The 19641-nt window shown below is 35.6% G+C and overlaps 1 protein-coding gene across 2 annotated transcripts; it reads left to right on the forward strand.

The window, feature by feature from the left end:
• Positions 1 to 432: 432 nt before the first annotated feature.
• LOC100249892 (asparagine--tRNA ligase, chloroplastic/mitochondrial) lies at positions 433 to 19101 on the forward strand. Of its 2 annotated transcripts, XM_003635076.4 has the most exons (15): positions 433 to 1006; positions 1371 to 1439; positions 2306 to 2416; positions 5023 to 5127; positions 8056 to 8193; positions 9351 to 9431; positions 9899 to 9976; positions 10097 to 10165; positions 10349 to 10423; positions 10546 to 10629; positions 10746 to 10832; positions 13393 to 13488; positions 13586 to 13660; positions 16591 to 16717; positions 18745 to 19101. In XM_003635076.4, the coding sequence occupies exons 1-15, from the start codon at positions 563 to 565 to the stop codon at positions 18858 to 18860; spliced, it is 1755 nt and encodes a 584-aa protein (XP_003635124.2). In that variant the 5' UTR covers positions 433 to 562; the 3' UTR covers positions 18861 to 19101. The 2 variants fall into 2 exon arrangements, with proteins under 2 accessions (XP_003635124.2, XP_019073748.2); XM_019218203.2 differs by lacking the exon at positions 5023 to 5127 and having other exon boundaries at positions 487 to 1006.
• Positions 19102 to 19641: the final 540 nt, after the last annotated feature.

The raw sequence follows: 19641 nt of genomic DNA on the forward strand, positions 1-19641 counted from the left end.
TAATCAAATAAAAGATCAATTTTTTTCAAATCAAAAATCGAGTTCGCTATCGAGTGGGAAACGCATGAGCCGAAATGCGGGGTCCACACATACTCATACAACCGATGAATCTTCTCCCTTATTTAATATTGGACATCACAATCATTTTTATGAGATTGCTAACTCAAATAATTACGAAATCAAATAAATCTTATACTTAAGGTCAAAGATTAGCTCTGATATATTTTTTAACGATTTGTTCTTAATTATGTAGATATTATACACTCTAAACCCAATGAGTCTTCTCGGGCCATATTAGAAGTTATTTTATAAACCATTATATGTATTTTTTGAAATAATATTATTTTAGTGCAAAAGTCGTGTAGCTTACTATTTTTCTTTTTCATTTTATTAATAAGTATAAATATTTTTTTGAAAAAGGCAGCCTGCAAATTGCTTACAAATTTTAGGGTATGGTAAATCAGAAAAGTCGAAGGGCGTTATTACAATTAAGATAAAAACATACTCAGCCATTAGCAGTGGCCACAATCGACGCAACAGTGGAGGGAGCCCCAAGAAGAAAATGGCTGCTGCTCTAGCCCCGGTTGTTTCTCTCCGGTTCAAACCCCAATCCGCCGTCCGGTTACTCTCTGCATACACCAAAACAAACCCTAGAAACTTCCCCACAACCTCCCAAACCCGAACGGTCATACTCCACTTCCCACAACTTTATCAGCCACTTACTCCGCCGTTCATTTTTTTCGGCGTCGGTGCGGCCAGACCTCGAAGGCGATGCTTCTGCACTGCCATATCCGGAGCTCTCTCTTCCGGCGAGGCCATTGAGAAGCCGAAGCCGGAGTTTTTCAGTGCCGAAACTGGCGACAAGGTTGGCGAATTTCGGAAGCGGTTGAGGGTTGTTGATATAAAGGGAGGCCCTGACGAGGGTCTGGATCGGCTAGGGCAAACGTTGGCAGTGAAGGGCTGGGTTCGAACTCTCCGAGTGCAGAGCAGCGTCATATTCATCGAGGTTTCTTTGATTGACTTTTACCGCGATTGGTTGCTGGGAAACGGAAGAAATGAAAATAAAATAAAAAGAAAGGAGCTTGTATTCTAGAGATACATAGAACAACTAAATAAAGTAACTATATACGGTTTGCGGTTTAAACAGTCAAATGTCTTTCAGATGGAACTTTTTCTCTGCAACCCAATGGATAATTATTGAATTGCAATATAAGAAATTGGGGTGGAATAATTTTTATTTGTCCATTGTATTGGTCTGTGAATTTGATCTGGAAAATGATATTTGATTTTGTTTCTGCATTAATATGGAATGAAATGTTGTTTTATGGTCTGGCAATCACTTAAATCAATCTTATATTGTGAATATATAGGTTAATGATGGTTCATGCCTTTCGAACATGCAATGCGTGATGAACTCAGATGCAGATGGTTATGACCAGGTACCATTCAAGAATGAATATATATTTTTTTGGGGTGTTGAGTCAAATCCGAGTCACTACAGTTTCTGCCTTAACTTGTTAGCAAATTTACAATGGTTTTGACTGCTGATGTTGCAGGCAGACTTTTATACTGCACATGTACATATGCATATTTTCTAAATTGTCAATTAATGATAATAATTTCAGTTTTTATTTTTATTCTTATTTTTTATTTCCGTTTGTAAAAATCTATTTATGATATATCTGAATGATATATCCTCCACTAACATACTCTCCACAGTTTCTGTAATAAATTAAACATGACTGCAACTGATGCTAACCATTTCCAATTTTTTGGCATCCTCATGTTTGTTGATACAAAGCCCAATCTAAGAAAAATATTGCTGTGAAGTGAAAATGCATGCAAGGCATTTCACTCCTTGAAAGGCAAATTGTAAGGCTGCAAAGAACTGAGGTGTCCATGAGCAGCTGAGTTGGCTCATTTGAGCTATTTTGAAGTTTGTTTTCTTGGGCAAGTCGAAATTGAACTCTTTTTTTTTTGATAGGTAAAATCGAACTTTAATACAAACTTGATAGATAAATGAGCAGCTCAAGTATGGAACACAGCTAGGTTGAAAGATAAATGTCTCTATTATATAAGTGATATGAACTTTAATTATAAGCTTGATAGATGAATAAGTAGAACTTCAATTAGAAGCTTGATAGGTAAATGTCTCTATTATATATCTCTAGAAGTTTCTTCAGTAACATGCAAACAGATTCTTGAAATAAATTTGTATACTATGTTGTTATCTTGATATCTTACGGCTGTCACGGTATTTAAATTGCCAATACTTCTCTTCCTAAGTCTTGTAGCTTGTTAATAGGTGGAATCGGGCTCAATCACAACTGGTGCATCGGTATCAATACAAGGGACTTTAGTGGCTAGTCAAGGATCAAAGCAGAAAGTGGAATTAAAGGTTCTGAAAATTGTAACTGTAAGTAACTCTTTGGCATCCTTGTTGAAATCCCCTTATTTTATATGTACAGTAGATTTGCAAGTGTTCCTGATGAACCAGCAGGGAGCATTTCTTACAAATTTCTGAAAGTTTTGTTAGAGATCTAACAGGGATTCTTTGTACAAATGGGAATGATATGTTTTTTAAATTTCCACAAGAAGCTCTTTGATGCCCACAATTGTGAGATAGCCCTTGAATCTTGAGAATCATGAATGGGGCCACCAAAAAAGTTCCTCTGGGATATGGTAGATATGACAGTGGCTACAGAAGTCAGAGGAAGAAAGTGGTTGGACAACTGCATACACAGGGGTGTTAGTTTTGTTCCTTGGTGATTCACCAGGGAGGTTGTGGGTGCTCTGTTGTGTTTCACGCTTTATCAGATACTTCAATCACTCTTTTCTTTAAGCAAACTGCTTTTTGCTTTTGCACATTATCTGGTGGTTTCACAATTTAATGAATCATCTTCGCCCAAAATCGCTCTTCCTGATCTAGGTTGAGTTCTCTGCAGTAGACTAGCATTGTATAATTAACAGATAGATGCATTAACCAGATGATACTCGAGTATGTTACTATGTCCCATCCACCTTTACCGAGGTGAAGAGAATTGGTTAAAATTTGTACTTGAGAGTAATAATAATACTAGGGATGAGGAGATGATGGTTTCACATCTTATTTTTGCTGATGATACAATCATCTTTTGTGAAACTAGGAAAGAGCAACTATCCGCTCTAAGCTGGATTTTGGCTTGGTTTGAGGCGTCTTCCGGTCTCAGAATTAATCTAGATAAAAGTGTCTTAATTCCGGTTGGTGAGATGGAAGAAATTGAGGAAATGACTGTGGAGCTTGGGTGCAAAGTGGGGTTGCTGCCCACTGTTTACTTGGGGCTGCCCCTTGGAGCCCACCACAAAGCTATCTCTATATGGGATGGGGTGGAAGAGAGAATGAGGAGAAGATTTGCCTAGTGGAAAAGACAATATATATCGAAGGGTGGGCGTATCACCTTAATCAAGAGCACTCTGGCCAGCTTGCCTATTTACAATATGTCCCTTTTTCGAATGCCTAAGAGTGTTGCAAATAGACTCAAAAAATTACAAAGAGACTTTCTTTGGACTGGGGGAAGCTTGGAGAGGAAAGTCGACTTAATTAATTGGGAGGTAGTGTGCACTCAGAAGGAGAAGGGTGGCCTTGACATTCGGAAGATCGATCCCTTGAACAAAGCGTTGTTGGGTAAATGGTTATGGAGATTTGCCGTTGAAAAGGATAATCTCTGGAAGATGGTGATTGGGGTGAAATATGGTAAGGAAGATTTTGGGTGGAGAACTAAAGAAGCCTGTGGAACTTATGGAGTGGGGGTTTGGAAGGAGATTTTGAAGGAAGCAAAGTGGTGCTGGGATAACATAAAGTTTAAGGTGGGAAAGGGGACTAGAGTTAAATTCTGGACTGACCAGTGGTGTGGCAACGCGGCGCTGTCCCAATCTTTCCCCTAGCTTTTTGAGTTGGCGGTTCACAGGAATGCAACGGTTAATGAGATGTGGGACCCAAGCATTGGTCAAGGAGGTTGGAATCTTAGATTTCATAGAGATTTTAATGATTGGGAGCTGGACTTGATTAGAAGATTGCTTAATATGCTCAGGGACTTCAGGATATCTTCAGAGGAGGACGCTGTGCTATGGAAAGGTGGGGGTCATGGCAAATATGGGGTTAAGGTTGCCTACAATGTGCTGGCTGTTACCAATGCATGCGCCTTCCGACTAAATGCGTTTGGGTGGACAAGGTCCCAACCAAAGCGGCCTTTTTTGCTTGGGAAGCTGCGTGGGGGAAGATTCTCACCTTGGATAAGCTTCAAAAAAGGGGATGGCAGCTCCCTAACCGCTGTTTTTTGTGTGGTTGTGAAGAGGAAAATGTAAATCACATTCTTTTACATTGTATAGTGGTAAGGGCCCTTTGGGAGATCGTCCTTGCCCTTGTTGGGGTTCAGTGGGTGTTCCCAAAGTTAGTTAAAGAGGCGTTATTTAGTTGGAGGGGCTCTTTTGTGGGGGAAAAAAGGAAAAAAATTTGGAATTCCATCCTGTTGTGTATTTTTTGGACGGTATGGAAGGAGATAAATAGATTAGCTTTTAGGGGAGGTGTGTTAGATATACAGAAATTCAAAAATTCTTTTGTATGTACCTTGTAGAGTTGGGCTAGGGTGTATATTGAAGAGGAGTCCTCTTCGCTCTTAGGCTTTTTGAAGTGGCTAGCGGCCACTTAAGGGTGGGTAAGGGTGCTTGTTTTTTGTGTTCTTGTTTTAGGCTGATTTGTATACTCCCTGTATGCTTTGTGGCCTTTGCCCTTTAATATATTTGTGATTATCTATCAAAAAAAAATTAATACCAAGGATGAGTCCTTTGCCCTTATTCCTTAATAAATAAGGTTGAAATCTAAAAATAGGTAAGGAAGTGTCGATCATTTAGGACATGAATGTTTTTGTTTTGTGTATTCTTTTTTCATATGAGTCCCCCATATGGATAATCTGTAAATCTTGTAAACATGTTCTCTGCTTTTCATGCAAATTTTTAGTTACTACATATTTGTTCTTTTTATAGGTTGGTAAAAGTGATCCTTCTTTTCCTATTCAAAAGAAAAGGGTTAGCAGAGAATTTTTGAGAACTAAGGCCCATCTTCGTCCTAGAACAAACACATTTGGTGCGGTATGGTTTTGCTTCTTTTACTTGAATCTGCCATGGCTTTTATTTCATATCAATTACTATAATTTTGTGTCAAAAGGTGATTCCATTTTTTGGCCTTGTTTTAATTATATGACTGGAATGTCCTTTTCTTTTAGTGGTTTTATATCTGCTTATCTTATTGGGAATTCTTTTCTTATTTTGTAATTTTGATCATATGTCTGTCATCTATAATTTGTTAGGATGTTTCATAATATACTCAGTCAAACAGGGAAAAACAAAATGAACAAAATTTTCCACATTCAGTTGTTATCTCATGGATGAATCCTGATTCAAGAGGTTCATTTTAGTTTGCAATGAAACTGTGAAGAAATCTTAGAAGATTGTTTTAGCTTCATAGATGAACCTTGTGTAAGGCTAAGAGCAAGGGGTAGGTTTTGAATTTTCTGTTCCAAACAAGATAACTAGCTAAGCAGAAATACAGTTAGAAACACCTAAAGCAACGTTACATCTTCAAGTAGTCATCATCTTCAATTATTAAGAACAATGCAAGATTTGTTCTCTAGCATTCCCACAAACTTTGGCAATTAATTATTCTTTCATTTTCTATGCAAGGATGCTATTGAGGGTTCTCCCAACATCAGCAATTGTAATTACAGGAGATTGGATTTGTCCTCCAAAGAAAACTTGTTCTTAAGAAAAACTGGTTCTTCCTTGGGGTTCCATTTGTACAAAATGTCCTTGTTATGCAAACAATTCTCTCATTATAAGAGCTTTTGGAAATCTTATATATTTGGGCCTTTGCTAGTTTTCTGGAATCTGAATTGTATATATGGCATTAAAAAATAACCTTTTTTTTTCTTCGGCAAATGAGTAAACATATTAAAAGCATCTAATAGGAGGCGCACCAACTAGGTGAGAAGGGAATAAACAAAAAAACCTTCACCTATCTCAATGCTCAACTAATCTACAAAACCTGTCAAATTCATTGAGTGGTCCACTATTTACACCCTAGCCCAATTCACAAAAGAATACATAAAGCTGGATTGGATGGCTTGGTCCAACTGCTTAATATCATTAAAAGCCTTTTAATTCCTTTGTTTCCAAAGAGTCCAAAACAAGCACAAGGGTATAGCCCTCCGGCCTGTTTTCCATTTCTTTCCCATGTAAGGGTCATGCCAACCCAAAATTTTCCTTCTAAATGTAGAATGCATGACACGAACCACTCCAAAAAGAGAAACAATCAGATATGTTTATGGCATTCGAAAAGAGCCTTTCATTGCTTCTATTGCGGCTACATGGTTTTAGATGGCACTCTATGCTCGGAGGTGTCTCAATATGTTTATGGTTCAGATAACATAGCCTTTACTAACATTCATGTTTCAGGAGTAGTAGTTAGCATGTATGACAAGTATTCCAAATAGGTGGAATCCTAGCACCATTTTTGGACTTTTTTCATTGATTCTAGAAAGTTTCTTTCAAATGCTGTATGTAATTTCTCTTACATCTTCTGCTCTTTTGAGCTGAATGGAACTTGTTATGATACCTCAGTTCTGTTCTTTCATGATACAATACAGTAAGAACAGTTTATTTGAACAGACTTGGTACAAATGCACTCTATTTTGCAAAAAATTTGCATGGCATGCTTTTGATTTTATCATAGAAGCAAATTGGAGAATCAGTCACTTCCATGATTTTATTTTTATTTTAAATTTATTTTTTCTGTTTGGGAAGAAAATTCCATTTCCTTACCTAAAAGTGGAGGGAGTTCCAATCACTTAATCCACTTTGCAAATAACATGTATGATGGATTAATGGAGTTTTACTTGGTATTGGAAGACTTTATGACTTGTATGCTACCTTTAACACTGGAATTGGATGCATATAGTATGGTTGTGCTTTGGCCTTTATGCGATGATGAGCACTGATCAAAATGGAGCAATAACCGTTCAAGGTAATGCTTTATGAAGCTGAATCTTCAATAACCAAGATGCAGCATGTTATAAATGAGTGTGGTCATGATGAGGATGTTCAGAAAGATGGCTGTAAGGAATAGACATCAAGAAAGATAAAAAAGAAGAAGATATGAACTGTTTGAAAATATACTAAGTTCGATATGTGATGAAATGTGGTATGTCAATTTAGATGGTTCAGAAATGGTCGAGTTTGATTGATGATGCTGGAGGGTGAGTTGAAGGCTCTAAAATGGGAAAGAAAGGACGATATGTATTTGGTGAAGAACTTGAGAAAACTCATCTTATGGTTTGATCACCAACATGCTTTTAATCAGACTGAAATTGTGAAGCAGGAAGATTGTTCTTGTCCCATAAATGCGGGGAATTAAGCACTGAAAATAGTAGTAAAAAATGCTTTGTTTCCTTTGAAAGGTGGTTAATGGCTGTTTTGGAAGTGGCTTTTGGTGGATAATTAAATTGCCCCCACAATAGTTGCTTTTAGATGGCACTCAAGTTTCCAAGATCTTAACCATTTTCTATATTACAACTAATGATAATTTACTTGACATTTTATGAATTTTCCCTTTAGTATTATTTTCTTATTTTTTTTTCTTGGACTGCTTTATGATTTTGTGTTTTCAGAGCTCTGTAGCACTTGTAATTCACTAGCCATTCTAATAAAGATTTCATCTTTATGAAAACCCTTGTGTTATGCTGATGGTTTTGATCACCATTTTGAAAAAACAAGTCTATTTTATTTCAGACTTGATTTTTATTTGTGCTACTCAACTCCTAGTTGGCATGCATTTAATGTTGGAAGTCTGAGACATTCTATGTCCACTCCATCACTCCATGTTTGCCTATGATGGTCTCCAAACACTTCATGCTTAACAAATCAATTTGGTTAAAGCTTTTATATGAGAATATTTTTATTTCATGATTTATCCTCTTTTAGGGCAAAATTTTTGATCCTTTTAATGTTGCAACCTGGTTTTAGGTTGCAAGAGTGAGAAATGCTCTTGCCTATGCCACTCACAAGTTTTTCCAAGAAAATGGATTTGTTTGGATCTCAAGTCCTATTATTACAGCTTCAGATTGTGAAGGAGCAGGTGAACAGTTCTGCGTGACTACTTTGGTATGCTCTATGTCATGGATTAGTTTGTTCTTATTTTAATGGATAATTTTCAATTTACATATTATTTTTGCTGCAGAATATATTTTTGTTTCTAATTGAAGCATGAATTAAAGAAATATTATATTAACACATGGGTTTCTCGAATGTAACAGAGTTTGAATTTTGATCTTAGAAGTCTCCAAGTGACTGTTGAGGGAATTCATTTTGTTCCATATTGTCCTCCTAAAAAGATGCTCTTCCCCAATATTCTTTAACCTTCCTAGCACCTCTTAGTGCACATCATGTGTATGGCATTTGCTTTTCCCAGTACACACTCATTTTTTATTTCTTGAGTCTTATTACTGACTAATTAACATCATTCATGATAAGTAGAGTTCCTTTAATTACAAGTTTAAATTGATATTGGGGTAAAATTGAGGAAGAGTTTCTCTTGAAAAAAATTATTAAAGAAAAGTAGGAAATAGTTTAAATTATCTTTTTGCAATTATGAAGATTAATGAGAATCCAAGATTCAATTCTTTTATAATGACTACATTGGATAATATGTATTGATCAAGTTATGCATTCCGATTGCCACATGTTTTGAGCTACATATGTTTCTATCCAAGCATCAGGTACAAAAGAAGTTGGATGTTCATGCTGCCACCTAACAACACTAGTGTATCGTGTGGGAGTTTTTCCTGGATGAGATCTTTTATCTCAATTTTTTCTTCCTTTTCTTTTTCCTCTTATTCAATATACTCCATTTTTCTTATTCACTATGTCTTTATTTCTTATTACAAAATTGTCTTTTTTTTTTCCTTTGCCTTGAAAACTAAGAGTGTGACTCCATAGGAACCGCACCAGATCTTAGATTAGCAACAAATACATTTGTTATTTAGATTTGGTATGATTTTGTATGTATTATGCAAGCAAATCAATATTTTCTGTGGTCACTTGACCAAGATGTTGAGAGGGCATTGAAGTTGCCCTCCTTTTTCTTTTGTATACTGGAGCTCTTGGGTGATATTGCTTCACTGGTTGCATGTTTTATTATGCTAGTCAGTGTCTTCTTACAGCAATTCCATATCAGTAGCTTCTATTGCATCCTGTTATATATCTCTTTATGCTTTGATAAGGATTTATTTATTTATTTCTTTTCTTTTTTTGTTTAACAGATCCCTAGCTCCCGAGAAGCTACTGATTCTACAGTGGATGCCATTCCTAAAGCTAAAGATGGTTTAATTGATTGGTCACAAGTGAGTCAAATTCATATTTAATTTTGTGTTACAGCCAAATTTCATATTTTTACTATGGTACAGCTGATATGGTAAATAGCAGATCTAGGTGCCTGGTTTTTTGGAACTTGTGTATGTTGAGGACTGCTATGAAAGAACTTGGTTACTGAAACCAATTGTCATGCTCTAAGCAATAATTATTTTCATAGTTCATCCTTTCACACAAGTGACCATAAGTAAGGAATGTGGGAGACTTCTCATGTGATTTTTAAGATTAGAGCATAGCTTCCATCATGAAAGGATATGGTCATCCTCTATGATCACAAGTGAAAGTCTTTCTCAGTTTTAGATTTAGCTTAGCATATTCATTATTTTGGAAAGGTTTTTTTTTTTTTTTTGATAAGTATTATTTTGGAAAGGTTAATACCAAGTATCTGATTTTGTTGATGGCATTGGTGTAACCTTCATTTCCTCTTATTGTGATTTAGGACTTCTTCGGTAAACCAGCATTCTTGACTGTCTCAGGCCAACTCAACGCTGAAACATATGCCACTGCTCTTTCTGATGTATATCTTTTCTTGTCTTGATGTTAGTTTCAAATTGTTATTGTTGCCTCTATACTATGATTTTTGTTTAATCATTACTGTCAAATTCCATAATAACAGAAATTTTCATTTTTTCTCCAGGTGTATACATTTGGTCCCACATTTCGAGCAGAAAATTCTAACACTTCTAGACATTTAGCTGAATTTTGGGTATCTAGCCTTTTTTTTTTCCTCCTTATTTAACTTGAATTTTCCAAATTAAATAAAGAAAAGAAAAGAAACAACCAGAGTTACTAGACATGTCAACTTCTTTTTTCTCTTTCCCAAGATAATTGTATCCTGGTTCATGAATTATCAAACACAACACTGTTGATTTTTGTTTCTTGGTTTAAGATGATTGAACCAGAACTTGCATTTGCTGATCTGAATGATGACATGGCTTGTGCAACTGCCTATCTCCAGTATGTAGTATGTTACTTTTCACATCCATTGTCAATTTAGCACCCTTCATATAGAACACTAAATTTTTTGAGTGTATCTCCATGTTGATGCTTGATTCTTGGAGTAATATGCAGTTTTATGTATGTTAGGTAACATACATCCTTGAAAACTGCAAGGAGGACATGGAATTTTTCAACACTTGGATTGAGAAAGGCATTATCAATCGATTAAGTGTATGAGCTTCCAGCATAACCTATCCTCTTAAAACTTTGTGTTATACCATTGACTCTTGATATTTGGATTTTTTTTCGTTTTCTTTTTTCTTTTTTAATTAAATTCTGATCAACAGGATGTGGCTGAGAAAAATTTTGTGCAGTTGACTTATACTGATGCAGTTGAACTTCTTCTAAGAGCAAATAAGAAATTTGAATTCCCGGTACCTTCTACTTTTTCTTCCTTTGCAAGGTTTTCCAATGGGCATTTCTTTATGTTTGTCTCTAATACTTTGATCTTCAAACTTGAAATTCATGCCCTCTATGCATTTAAAGTATCAATTTTGATTATAATACATGTTTTGTTGAAGTTTGCAATTGCTAGAGTGCATGATATACATTGTGGGCCAAATCCTATAAGCTTAAGTTTTTAGGAAAATTGGTAGTTTAACATGATATTACAACCTTGTTTGGTAGGAAATCATATGTTCAAACCTTACTACATATTTATTTCCTCAATTTATTAAGCCCAAAGAGGCTACTTTATTTCCTAAATTTATTAAGTCCATGTGTAAGCCCAAAGGAGGTTATGAGGGCACTATAGTGCACCCAAATCCTACAATTTTAAGCTTTTAGAAAAATTGGTAGTTCAACGATAATGATGAACCTTATCTTTTGATGGCTTGTCTCTTGGGGATTTTTTTTTTTCTAATTTAGTAGGATGTGTAGATTCTAACCTATTTCCCTATTCCATATGTTGATGGGCCAAATTTAAACATTTTTTGTTAAACTATAACGGAATTAATTAGTTCTTCAAATCTTGGATTGAGTATTGATTGTTAATTTATTTATGATACATCTTATTATTTGACACCGGGTGTCAAATAGTTGATTTTTCTCTTGGTTATGTTTGGGTTCTCTGCCAGAAGAGCCTCCAGGGAATTAATGTGAGAAAGATAACAGAGATTAGTTTTGACATTTAAAAATGACATTTGGTGAACATCATTTCATGCAAAGATGACTAAGTGTGGTGTTCCATGTATACTTCTTGTGTTTTGGGTTGTGCCCCCTTCTTTGCTTGACTAGTTTCAAGTAGGGAAAATGGGTTTGACATTTGTTTTTTGTTTTGGAAGATTATTGGAAGCTTTTAATCATGCCTTTTTCACTGCTTGCCTCTGCTTGATGACATTTTCCTAAATATCTCAGTATGTCATGATCAAGTGCTATTTCAGAACTAAGAATTGATTACTCATCTAGCTTTCACGCAGTTCTTTGAGATAATGAATTAGATGATTGTTTATCTCTTTTTTTGGGACCACACTCATATTCATACTTGATGTGGGTGGAAAGCTAGGAAAATAGTTCTTTTTTGATAGGCAAACAAGAATATTTAAAAGATGCCAATCCATGAGTGGGGGGTGTACCCTAAGTACAGGGGAGGTATACAAAGGATGCCAAAACAAAAACATAAACACCTCAAAGGAGCACACAAAACACCCTCTCGCTAACACTCAACTAATCAATAAAATCTAACAAGGAAACATGACCATCTTGAATATGTTGGCAAGCTCAATTGAAAAAAGTACAAATAAGAGAGTCCTTTAGTGCTTGATTTGAGCGTTGAATTCCGTCAAAGTATCTTTAATTCCTCTCTTACTAAAAAAATCCAAAACAAGCAAAGAGGGGTTGTCCTCCAACTCTTTTTCTATTTTTGCTGACCAAACTCCCATGCTATCCCTTTAGCAAATCCTTCACAGAAAAAAGGGAGGACCCAAAAAAGGTCAAAGAGAGAAAACAACAAATGCCAAAAAGCCATTGTCTTTCCACAATGGATTAGCATGTGATTAGCTGATTTTTCTGAACTCGTACAGAAGCAACAATAGACGTATAATAAGGTATTATGTTGTAGAATTGAGGGTACCCAAATATTGTTGTTTCAATTAGATGCATGTTGAGGACTCTTGCCCTATTTCACTCTTCACAATTTGGCTTTAATTAGTGTCTTTTGGACTTTCTCTCACATTAGAAGAGGCCATTCCTTAATTTATAGAATGAAAGTAAATATTTGTTGTGGGGTTCAATTGAGGAAGTTAATTTTGTTCTTTTTCTTTTCCAAAGTAAAGCCTTATATATCAACTATTCCACTTTCTCACTCTTTTACAGTTGTTTTCTTTCTATGTTTTTCAACCATATTCATCGGCTTTGCATGATCACATGATTCTACCACTTCTAGATTTTTCCAAACAAAATTTTTGTCCAGATGAGCAAATTGACATGACGCCATTTGCTTTTTGGTTCTGGAATATCCTACTAAGGGACATGCCTGCAAGAGACTCGCTTTCCTATAGTTAACAACCTATTCCAAATATAACTAATCCATTCATCAACATTTGATGGACTAGACTTGAGATGTGAACTGTTTGAACTATTCTTTACATTAGTTATCCCTCCTTAATTTGTGCTTATAAGTTATCATGTTGTAAATGCAATTCTCCCAATTTGGGCAACCTTGTCCTGCTGCCAAACTGGTTTTTTTTTTTTTTGGGAATTCTTGTTTTCTTTCTTTCTGTTCCCTCGCTTTTTTATGTTTTGAAGTTCTGGTATTTGCTATTCTAGTTTTTCTGGAATTATAATTTTTCTTGACTTCTAGTGATGCTTGGAACTACCACAGAAATAACTTTAAAGTAAATGAAATTTGCATCTTTTTTAATAAATATGTGAGAAAAGAAAAAGAAATGTGCAGAAAATATTTTGTATGTATTGATGAGCTAAAACATTTTATAGGTGAAGTGGGGATGCGATTTGCAAAGTGAGCATGAACGCTACATAACTGAAGTGGCCTTTGGTGGATGCCCTGTGATAATTAGAGACTATCCTAAGGCATGTGTCCTAACCACTGGAAAAGCAACACTTATTTTGAGGTGGTATTATCATGTTTGGAAATACTATTAAAATTCTCTCAATGGGAACCTTTCAGGATATTAAGGCTTTTTATATGCGGCGAAATGATGATGGGAAGACTGTTGCAGCCATGGATATGTTGGTTCCACGGGTAATTTCTGGATTTTCCATTCGCTTCTATTGTTTGATGTTTGATTCCTGCAGTGATTTACTTTATCCTCATGTGCATGTACTCTCTGTCCATCTTTCACAATAATGAATTGACACAATATCACACACATATATAAATACATACATATGAATGGATGGAATGTATATGTCTCCATCTCTCCACCCAGGGGCGGAGCTAGAAATAGGATTCTGGCAGGGGGCAAATGTGAGCCAAAAAGCGACATTTGACTTACTGGTTGGTTTGTTTCTCTCTTTAAAACTGAGGTCATAGGATCATAACCTCATATTGCAGGGTAGTTTTTATTTTTATTTTTCAGGGGGGCATGTGCCTCCTCTGAGCCCTGCCTAAATCCGCCAGTGTCTCCACCTTCTTGCCTAGAGTTTTATTTTTAATGAAGGAGGTTACTGGACTACTCCAACTCATGTTAATACTGCACACATTAATCTGCAGTTGGACTTTTGTGACTTCTAGTCCTATTGTTTTTTCTTTTTGTTTCATAAATCACGTGAGGTTGTTTTTGCTGTGAAAAGAATACAATAATAGACGAGTTCTAAGAAACATTAGTACTCGTGAAAATAAAAGATATCCAATATAGATGAGTACTAAGAAATGCTAATTCTCATGAAATCAAAGATATTCAATTTTGTTGATTAAAACTAGGGAAGAAACTTTGTGAGTAGGTTACTTCAGAAGATGCTTTCATACTCCCTTTGCAGTCATTCAAGGCATAATATTTTTACTATGAGCCACTATCATTCAAGCACATTTATATAGTTCTAATTATTTAAATATATAGTTACAATTATAAAATATATGAAATTATGAGGATATCTTTTGTATTTTGTTTTTCCCTTTACTAAGATTGTATTTTCATTTTATGCAGTTTGAAAAGATGAATGGTGGGAAATTCATTAGAAATCTGTTTGACATTCAAGTTCCAATTATAAGCAGCCAAGAGTTAGTTGCTAAAGTTGGGAAATTAAAGTTGAAAGAAAAACCAGGAACATCAGATTCTTTATCAAATCGGGGGCCCTAGATATAGGGCAGATTTGTTGCAGATAATCAGATGGTGGGGAAAACATGTGGGGATGAGTTAGCATCAATAAGTACTCACTGAAATGCATTGCTAACAGAAAAGGCAAAGCCCTTTTATATCTGAATTAAGCTAGGAAATCCTAAACAACTAAAAACTTGATCATAAACAAATTTGAACAGAGAGAGGAATCTACAAGGTTTTAGCCTTTCAAAGTACCTCCTTTAACTTGAAAAATGAGAAAATATGTGGCACTGGACTATACATTAAGACGTAATTTCCGAATTATTGAATCCAAGTCAATGACAAGACAATTTTAGGGTTGGTTGATGGCTAGTGGCATGGGATCTATCATTCTAAAGGGCAGATGATCTAATGGGTTGTGTATACTTTCATCCTTTTTTGGGCCCACTGGATGAAGTGCGCATGTTTTAGGATTCTAGCAAGAGTATAAGTTGGGATCTCATCTCTCAAGTTTCATTCATGTTTTTTAATTTTTCTCTCAAATTTAAAACTGTCATTAATTCATTTCTATGTTATTCTGGACAGTTTTGGCCATTAGTCAGGTTGTCATCTTTGGACAGTATTGTTGGGAAAACATCTGATGGTCATTACTCCAAACTGGAACTCATCCATTTCAGACACTATTTTTTATAAATTGAGTTGGGAGATATCTGAACACTTAATTCTTTGCTGTGAGTTTTATTAGAAATATGCAGAGTAATTCCTGGTGCTGTTTTCTATTTGATATTTCTAAGGATTATGGTGAAATTTCTTGAATGGTGGATCTGTAGTGCCTTTAGCTTTAGTGGACACTGGAGCATCTAGAGGGTTAGCAGCCTTAGAAGTTTATTCAAGAAAATTAAATCAACTTAGAAATTTTGGCTATCGGCTTAGGAGAAATCAATGCCTATGGTGCATTAGCTTTGTGTAGCTATTTGGTGGGAAACTATTTTGAAGAAGCGACCCAGTAGTACTGTTATTTTCTCTCAGTTTGACTTTTGTACATTGGTTAGATATTTGGTATAATGGGTGTTGTTTGTGCAAGATTAAGGCAGAGTTAGCAAATCATATCCTAATTCACTGTGCTAAAGCCTGTATGCTTTGGGACCTTCTGCTTGCTTTGTTCGGGTTGATGTGGGTGTTTCCAAAGACCATTAGGGAGTTGCTCTTGTGCGGGCATCATAATGGAGTGAGAAGAAGGTGAAGAAGACTGTCGTGGATTGCCCCCTTTGCTGGTTTGGTGTTTATGGAGTCGCTCAAAGCATTTTTCCTAAGATCCTCTTTAATTGGTGTAGGATCCTCTTGGGAGTTTGATGCTACTTTTTGGGATTTTGTACATGGTTTGGATCAATGCTTAGGTGTGTGGTTTGTTTGCCTTTGGCACTCTTCATATGCTCCTGATGTACTTGGTGCTCTGCCTTTTGGTAGACACTTTTATTATCTTTCTCTTTCTCTTTGCCTATTCACCTTACTGGTTAAAAGATAAGTTTTTTTATTTGACACATATGAGGTGGGAGGGCAGTGGCTCCATCATACTGCTTCCTTGTGCCTGTTTTAAAAAAAATTCCCTTTCCAAAGTTGGGTTACTTTGTAAATTTTAGTAGTCTGGCTAATCACATGTCCCAGATATGTTATCTTATTTTTCTAAGAGATTTTGATTCTGTTACTTTTCTAACATACCAAAGGTTTGGAAAGGAAATTTCACATAATTGTGACTATACCCATCTTTCCATTAGTTTGCTTTTCTGCCTATATCTACTAAGTCCTGCACCTTAGTGTATATGTGACTCAACAATACATTACATGAACTGTTTGGATGTTTCTGTTTTGTGGTTTCAATTAGCTTCTGCTTTAAAGGCCTTTTGTTTGTTAGGTTGGTGAGCTTATTGGTGGAAGCCAAAGAGAAGAACGACTTGAATATCTGGAAGAGCGTTTAGATGACTTAAAGCTCAGTAAGGACTCCTACTGGTGGTATCTTGATCTGCGTCGGTATGGTTCAGGTCAGGGATCTTTCTTCTCCTAATTTAATGCTGTCTTTTAAGTTGGTGAAAATGCTGCATTTTCCCATTTACAAGTTCTATGATGTGCCTGCTTTTCTCCATTTGTGTTTAGGGTACATGAAACAAATCTAGGGAACTTTCCTACACATCCCCACCCCATTTCACCTGAACCACCATATCATGCACATTCATTAAGTTGAAATATGGTAGTTTTATTTTATGCTTTGTAACTGGACAGTTTCAAAACCTATTATAAGTCTCTTACCTCTCAACAATTCTGCGCAATAGTCCAATTCTTGCACACATGAACTGTATTTGGTTATGATTTTAGTGCATGACCATAAAAAGACTTGCAAGATATTGCCCCTTTCAGAACCTATCAAAAGTCTCTTATCTCTAAACAAGCCTGCTCAATAGTCCAATTCTTGCACACATGGACTATATTTGGTCATGATTTTAGTGCATGACCATGAAAAGACTTGCAAGATGTTGCCCCTTCCCTGCAAATGAAACAAGAGCAACTTGTTAGAAGATAAAAGAATGAAAAAGGAACAAGTACCCACATGCCTGTTTCACATGTTAATAAAAAAAGAAAAAGCAAAAGGGAAAAAGGAAAAGTTTGACATGCTATGTACTAACATCGATGAAATAGATTCCCTGGAGTTTGCTACTTCCCCATGAGTTTCATGGCCATTTTTCTTTTGACTGTTGATGATGACTGTGACTCAATCTATATTTAAGCAGTACATGCAATGATGAAAGCATTAAAAAAAGTTGAAAATCTTTCCTCCATGAATTTTGATTCACATGGAGTCACGATGTGGTTCCTTAAAAGAAACCAAGAAAGGGTGGAGGGAAATTCTATTGGAGCTGAGATCTTGGCCCTCCTGGAAAGCCATGGGAAGGCTTCGCTCTTGGCTATTGAGCCAAACTTTGTTTGAGGGAGATTATTTCATGATTATTAAATGGGCTCCAAGCCCACCATTGGTTGTGGCAGTACCCTCATTTCATAGGGCTATTCTGGATCTTCCTGTCTCAATGGGGCTGGATATAAACAGGTGCCTAGATCAGCAAATAGGGAAGTAGAATCCTCATCTAAAAGAGGAGCTTCTTTTGCAGTTCATGACGGTTAATTTTTACCCTCATGGGTTTTCGCTTCGTTTTTCCTTATTTCCTTAGCTTTTTTTATTCCCTTTCATTTTTTAAGAAATCTTGTCCTTCCTTGTAGCCCTCCTTTTTCTCATAAAAAAGTTAATGAGTCTATTTGGTAATTTTTTCGTAATTTTTTTTAAAAAACAGTTCTCAATTTTTTTTAGAAATAAAATTTTGTTTGAGAACTCGAACATGGAAGAAAGTCTTCTCAACTTATTCTTCATGAAGGTACTGTTTGTTTATAAATAATGTAAAAGTTCCTAAAGTATTCTTCATATTTTCAATTGTTTCGTATAACATCTACAAAAAACATTTCGAAACACCTCAAATTTGTTTTTAAAATCAACCTGTTTAGAACAAAATTTTAAAAACCTGTTTTCAAAAAAAAAATAAAATATCAAATGTGGTTTTTAAGTTAGAAAATTGTTTTTCAGAAACCTTTTTCAAAAAAGCTCGAAGTTTTTGCATGGAATAAATGGAAACAAGAAATTTAATTGAAGGTGCCCTCTAATAATTGATTATGTGTTGCTGCAATGGCCTACAGCATTTAAAGGAATTTCTGTGATGTTCTCCTCTATTTACCTACTAAACCCTTCCTTATTTTTCAGTCTTTCTTTTGAGGCATTGGGTACACCACACGCATCCTAGAATTTTTTATAGTGCTATGCAATGCCCACATAGAAGTGGGGGTCAAAGGAAATGAGAACTACTACTATTCTCTCTCCCCCTCTCTTTCACACTTTGTTTTTACATGCTAAAATAAATGTATACACTTGTGAGGTTTTTCATTAACTGCTGTTTAGAGTTGTTCTTACTTCTTATTGCAGATATTCACTAAAATGCGAATTTTGATTCCTTGTTTGAATGTTTGCCAGTTCCTCATGCGGGCTTCGGATTGGGCTTTGAAAGGCTTGTGCAATTTGCAACTGGAATAGATAATATAAGAGATGCTATACCATTCCCTCGGACGCCTGGTTCTGCTGAATTTTGATGGTAAAATAGTGTCTTTTGTCTCTTTGAGTTATTGTTAAAAATTACTGACAAATTCATTTTTGGGCCCAGCTGGGCTTGCCTTTCGTCATTTTTTACTTCAATTTTATGTGTCTTGCAGTCTTAGAACTGTGGACGGATATTATTGCTTTATTTAAGCTGTACCATTCCTAACTTATTGACAGATGACATTTATGTAAAGAGTTGCAAAATAATAATAATAAAAATATTTAAATAGTGTATATTGTATATTTCATACTTGCTACTTCCTAACTCCTGCTGCTGTATACAGAACAACTTGATGTCTTAAACACGTCCTGTGGAGTTAATCTTTCCTCTGATTTGTGCTTCTGAATCCTGACGTAGAGATGAGTCTATTCCTGACTATAGGTTAAAACATTCCTTAAAACAAATTTAGTAATATCACATGGCTTTTATGATTAACATATTAACAAAAGACTGGCTAATCAGTCAGTTTATCTGCAATGCAAGACAGGAAAAAAAAAAAAATGGTTGATGTATCCACTTAGGAGAAAGCTATGAAGAAAAGGTTTCCGATTCTCGTAGAAATTTTTTTTAAGATGTTGCCTAATCTTCATTCACCCCCTTGGCCATCCGTAACAAGTAACAACCACCCTGCAAATGCAGGCTTTAATGCATTGCTTAATTCTGACCAAACATTGCTCCATTAAGGCGAGTAGATGAAACTGTAACTCATGCCAACCAACATAAAATTGATCAGATTGCATGAGAGCATATATGACCGAATATGCTTCATCCCT

The sequence above is a fragment of the Vitis vinifera genome, chromosome 2, assembly GCF_030704535.1.
Source record: "Vitis vinifera cultivar Pinot Noir 40024 chromosome 2, ASM3070453v1".
NCBI lineage: Eukaryota > Viridiplantae > Streptophyta > Magnoliopsida > Vitales > Vitaceae > Vitis > Vitis vinifera.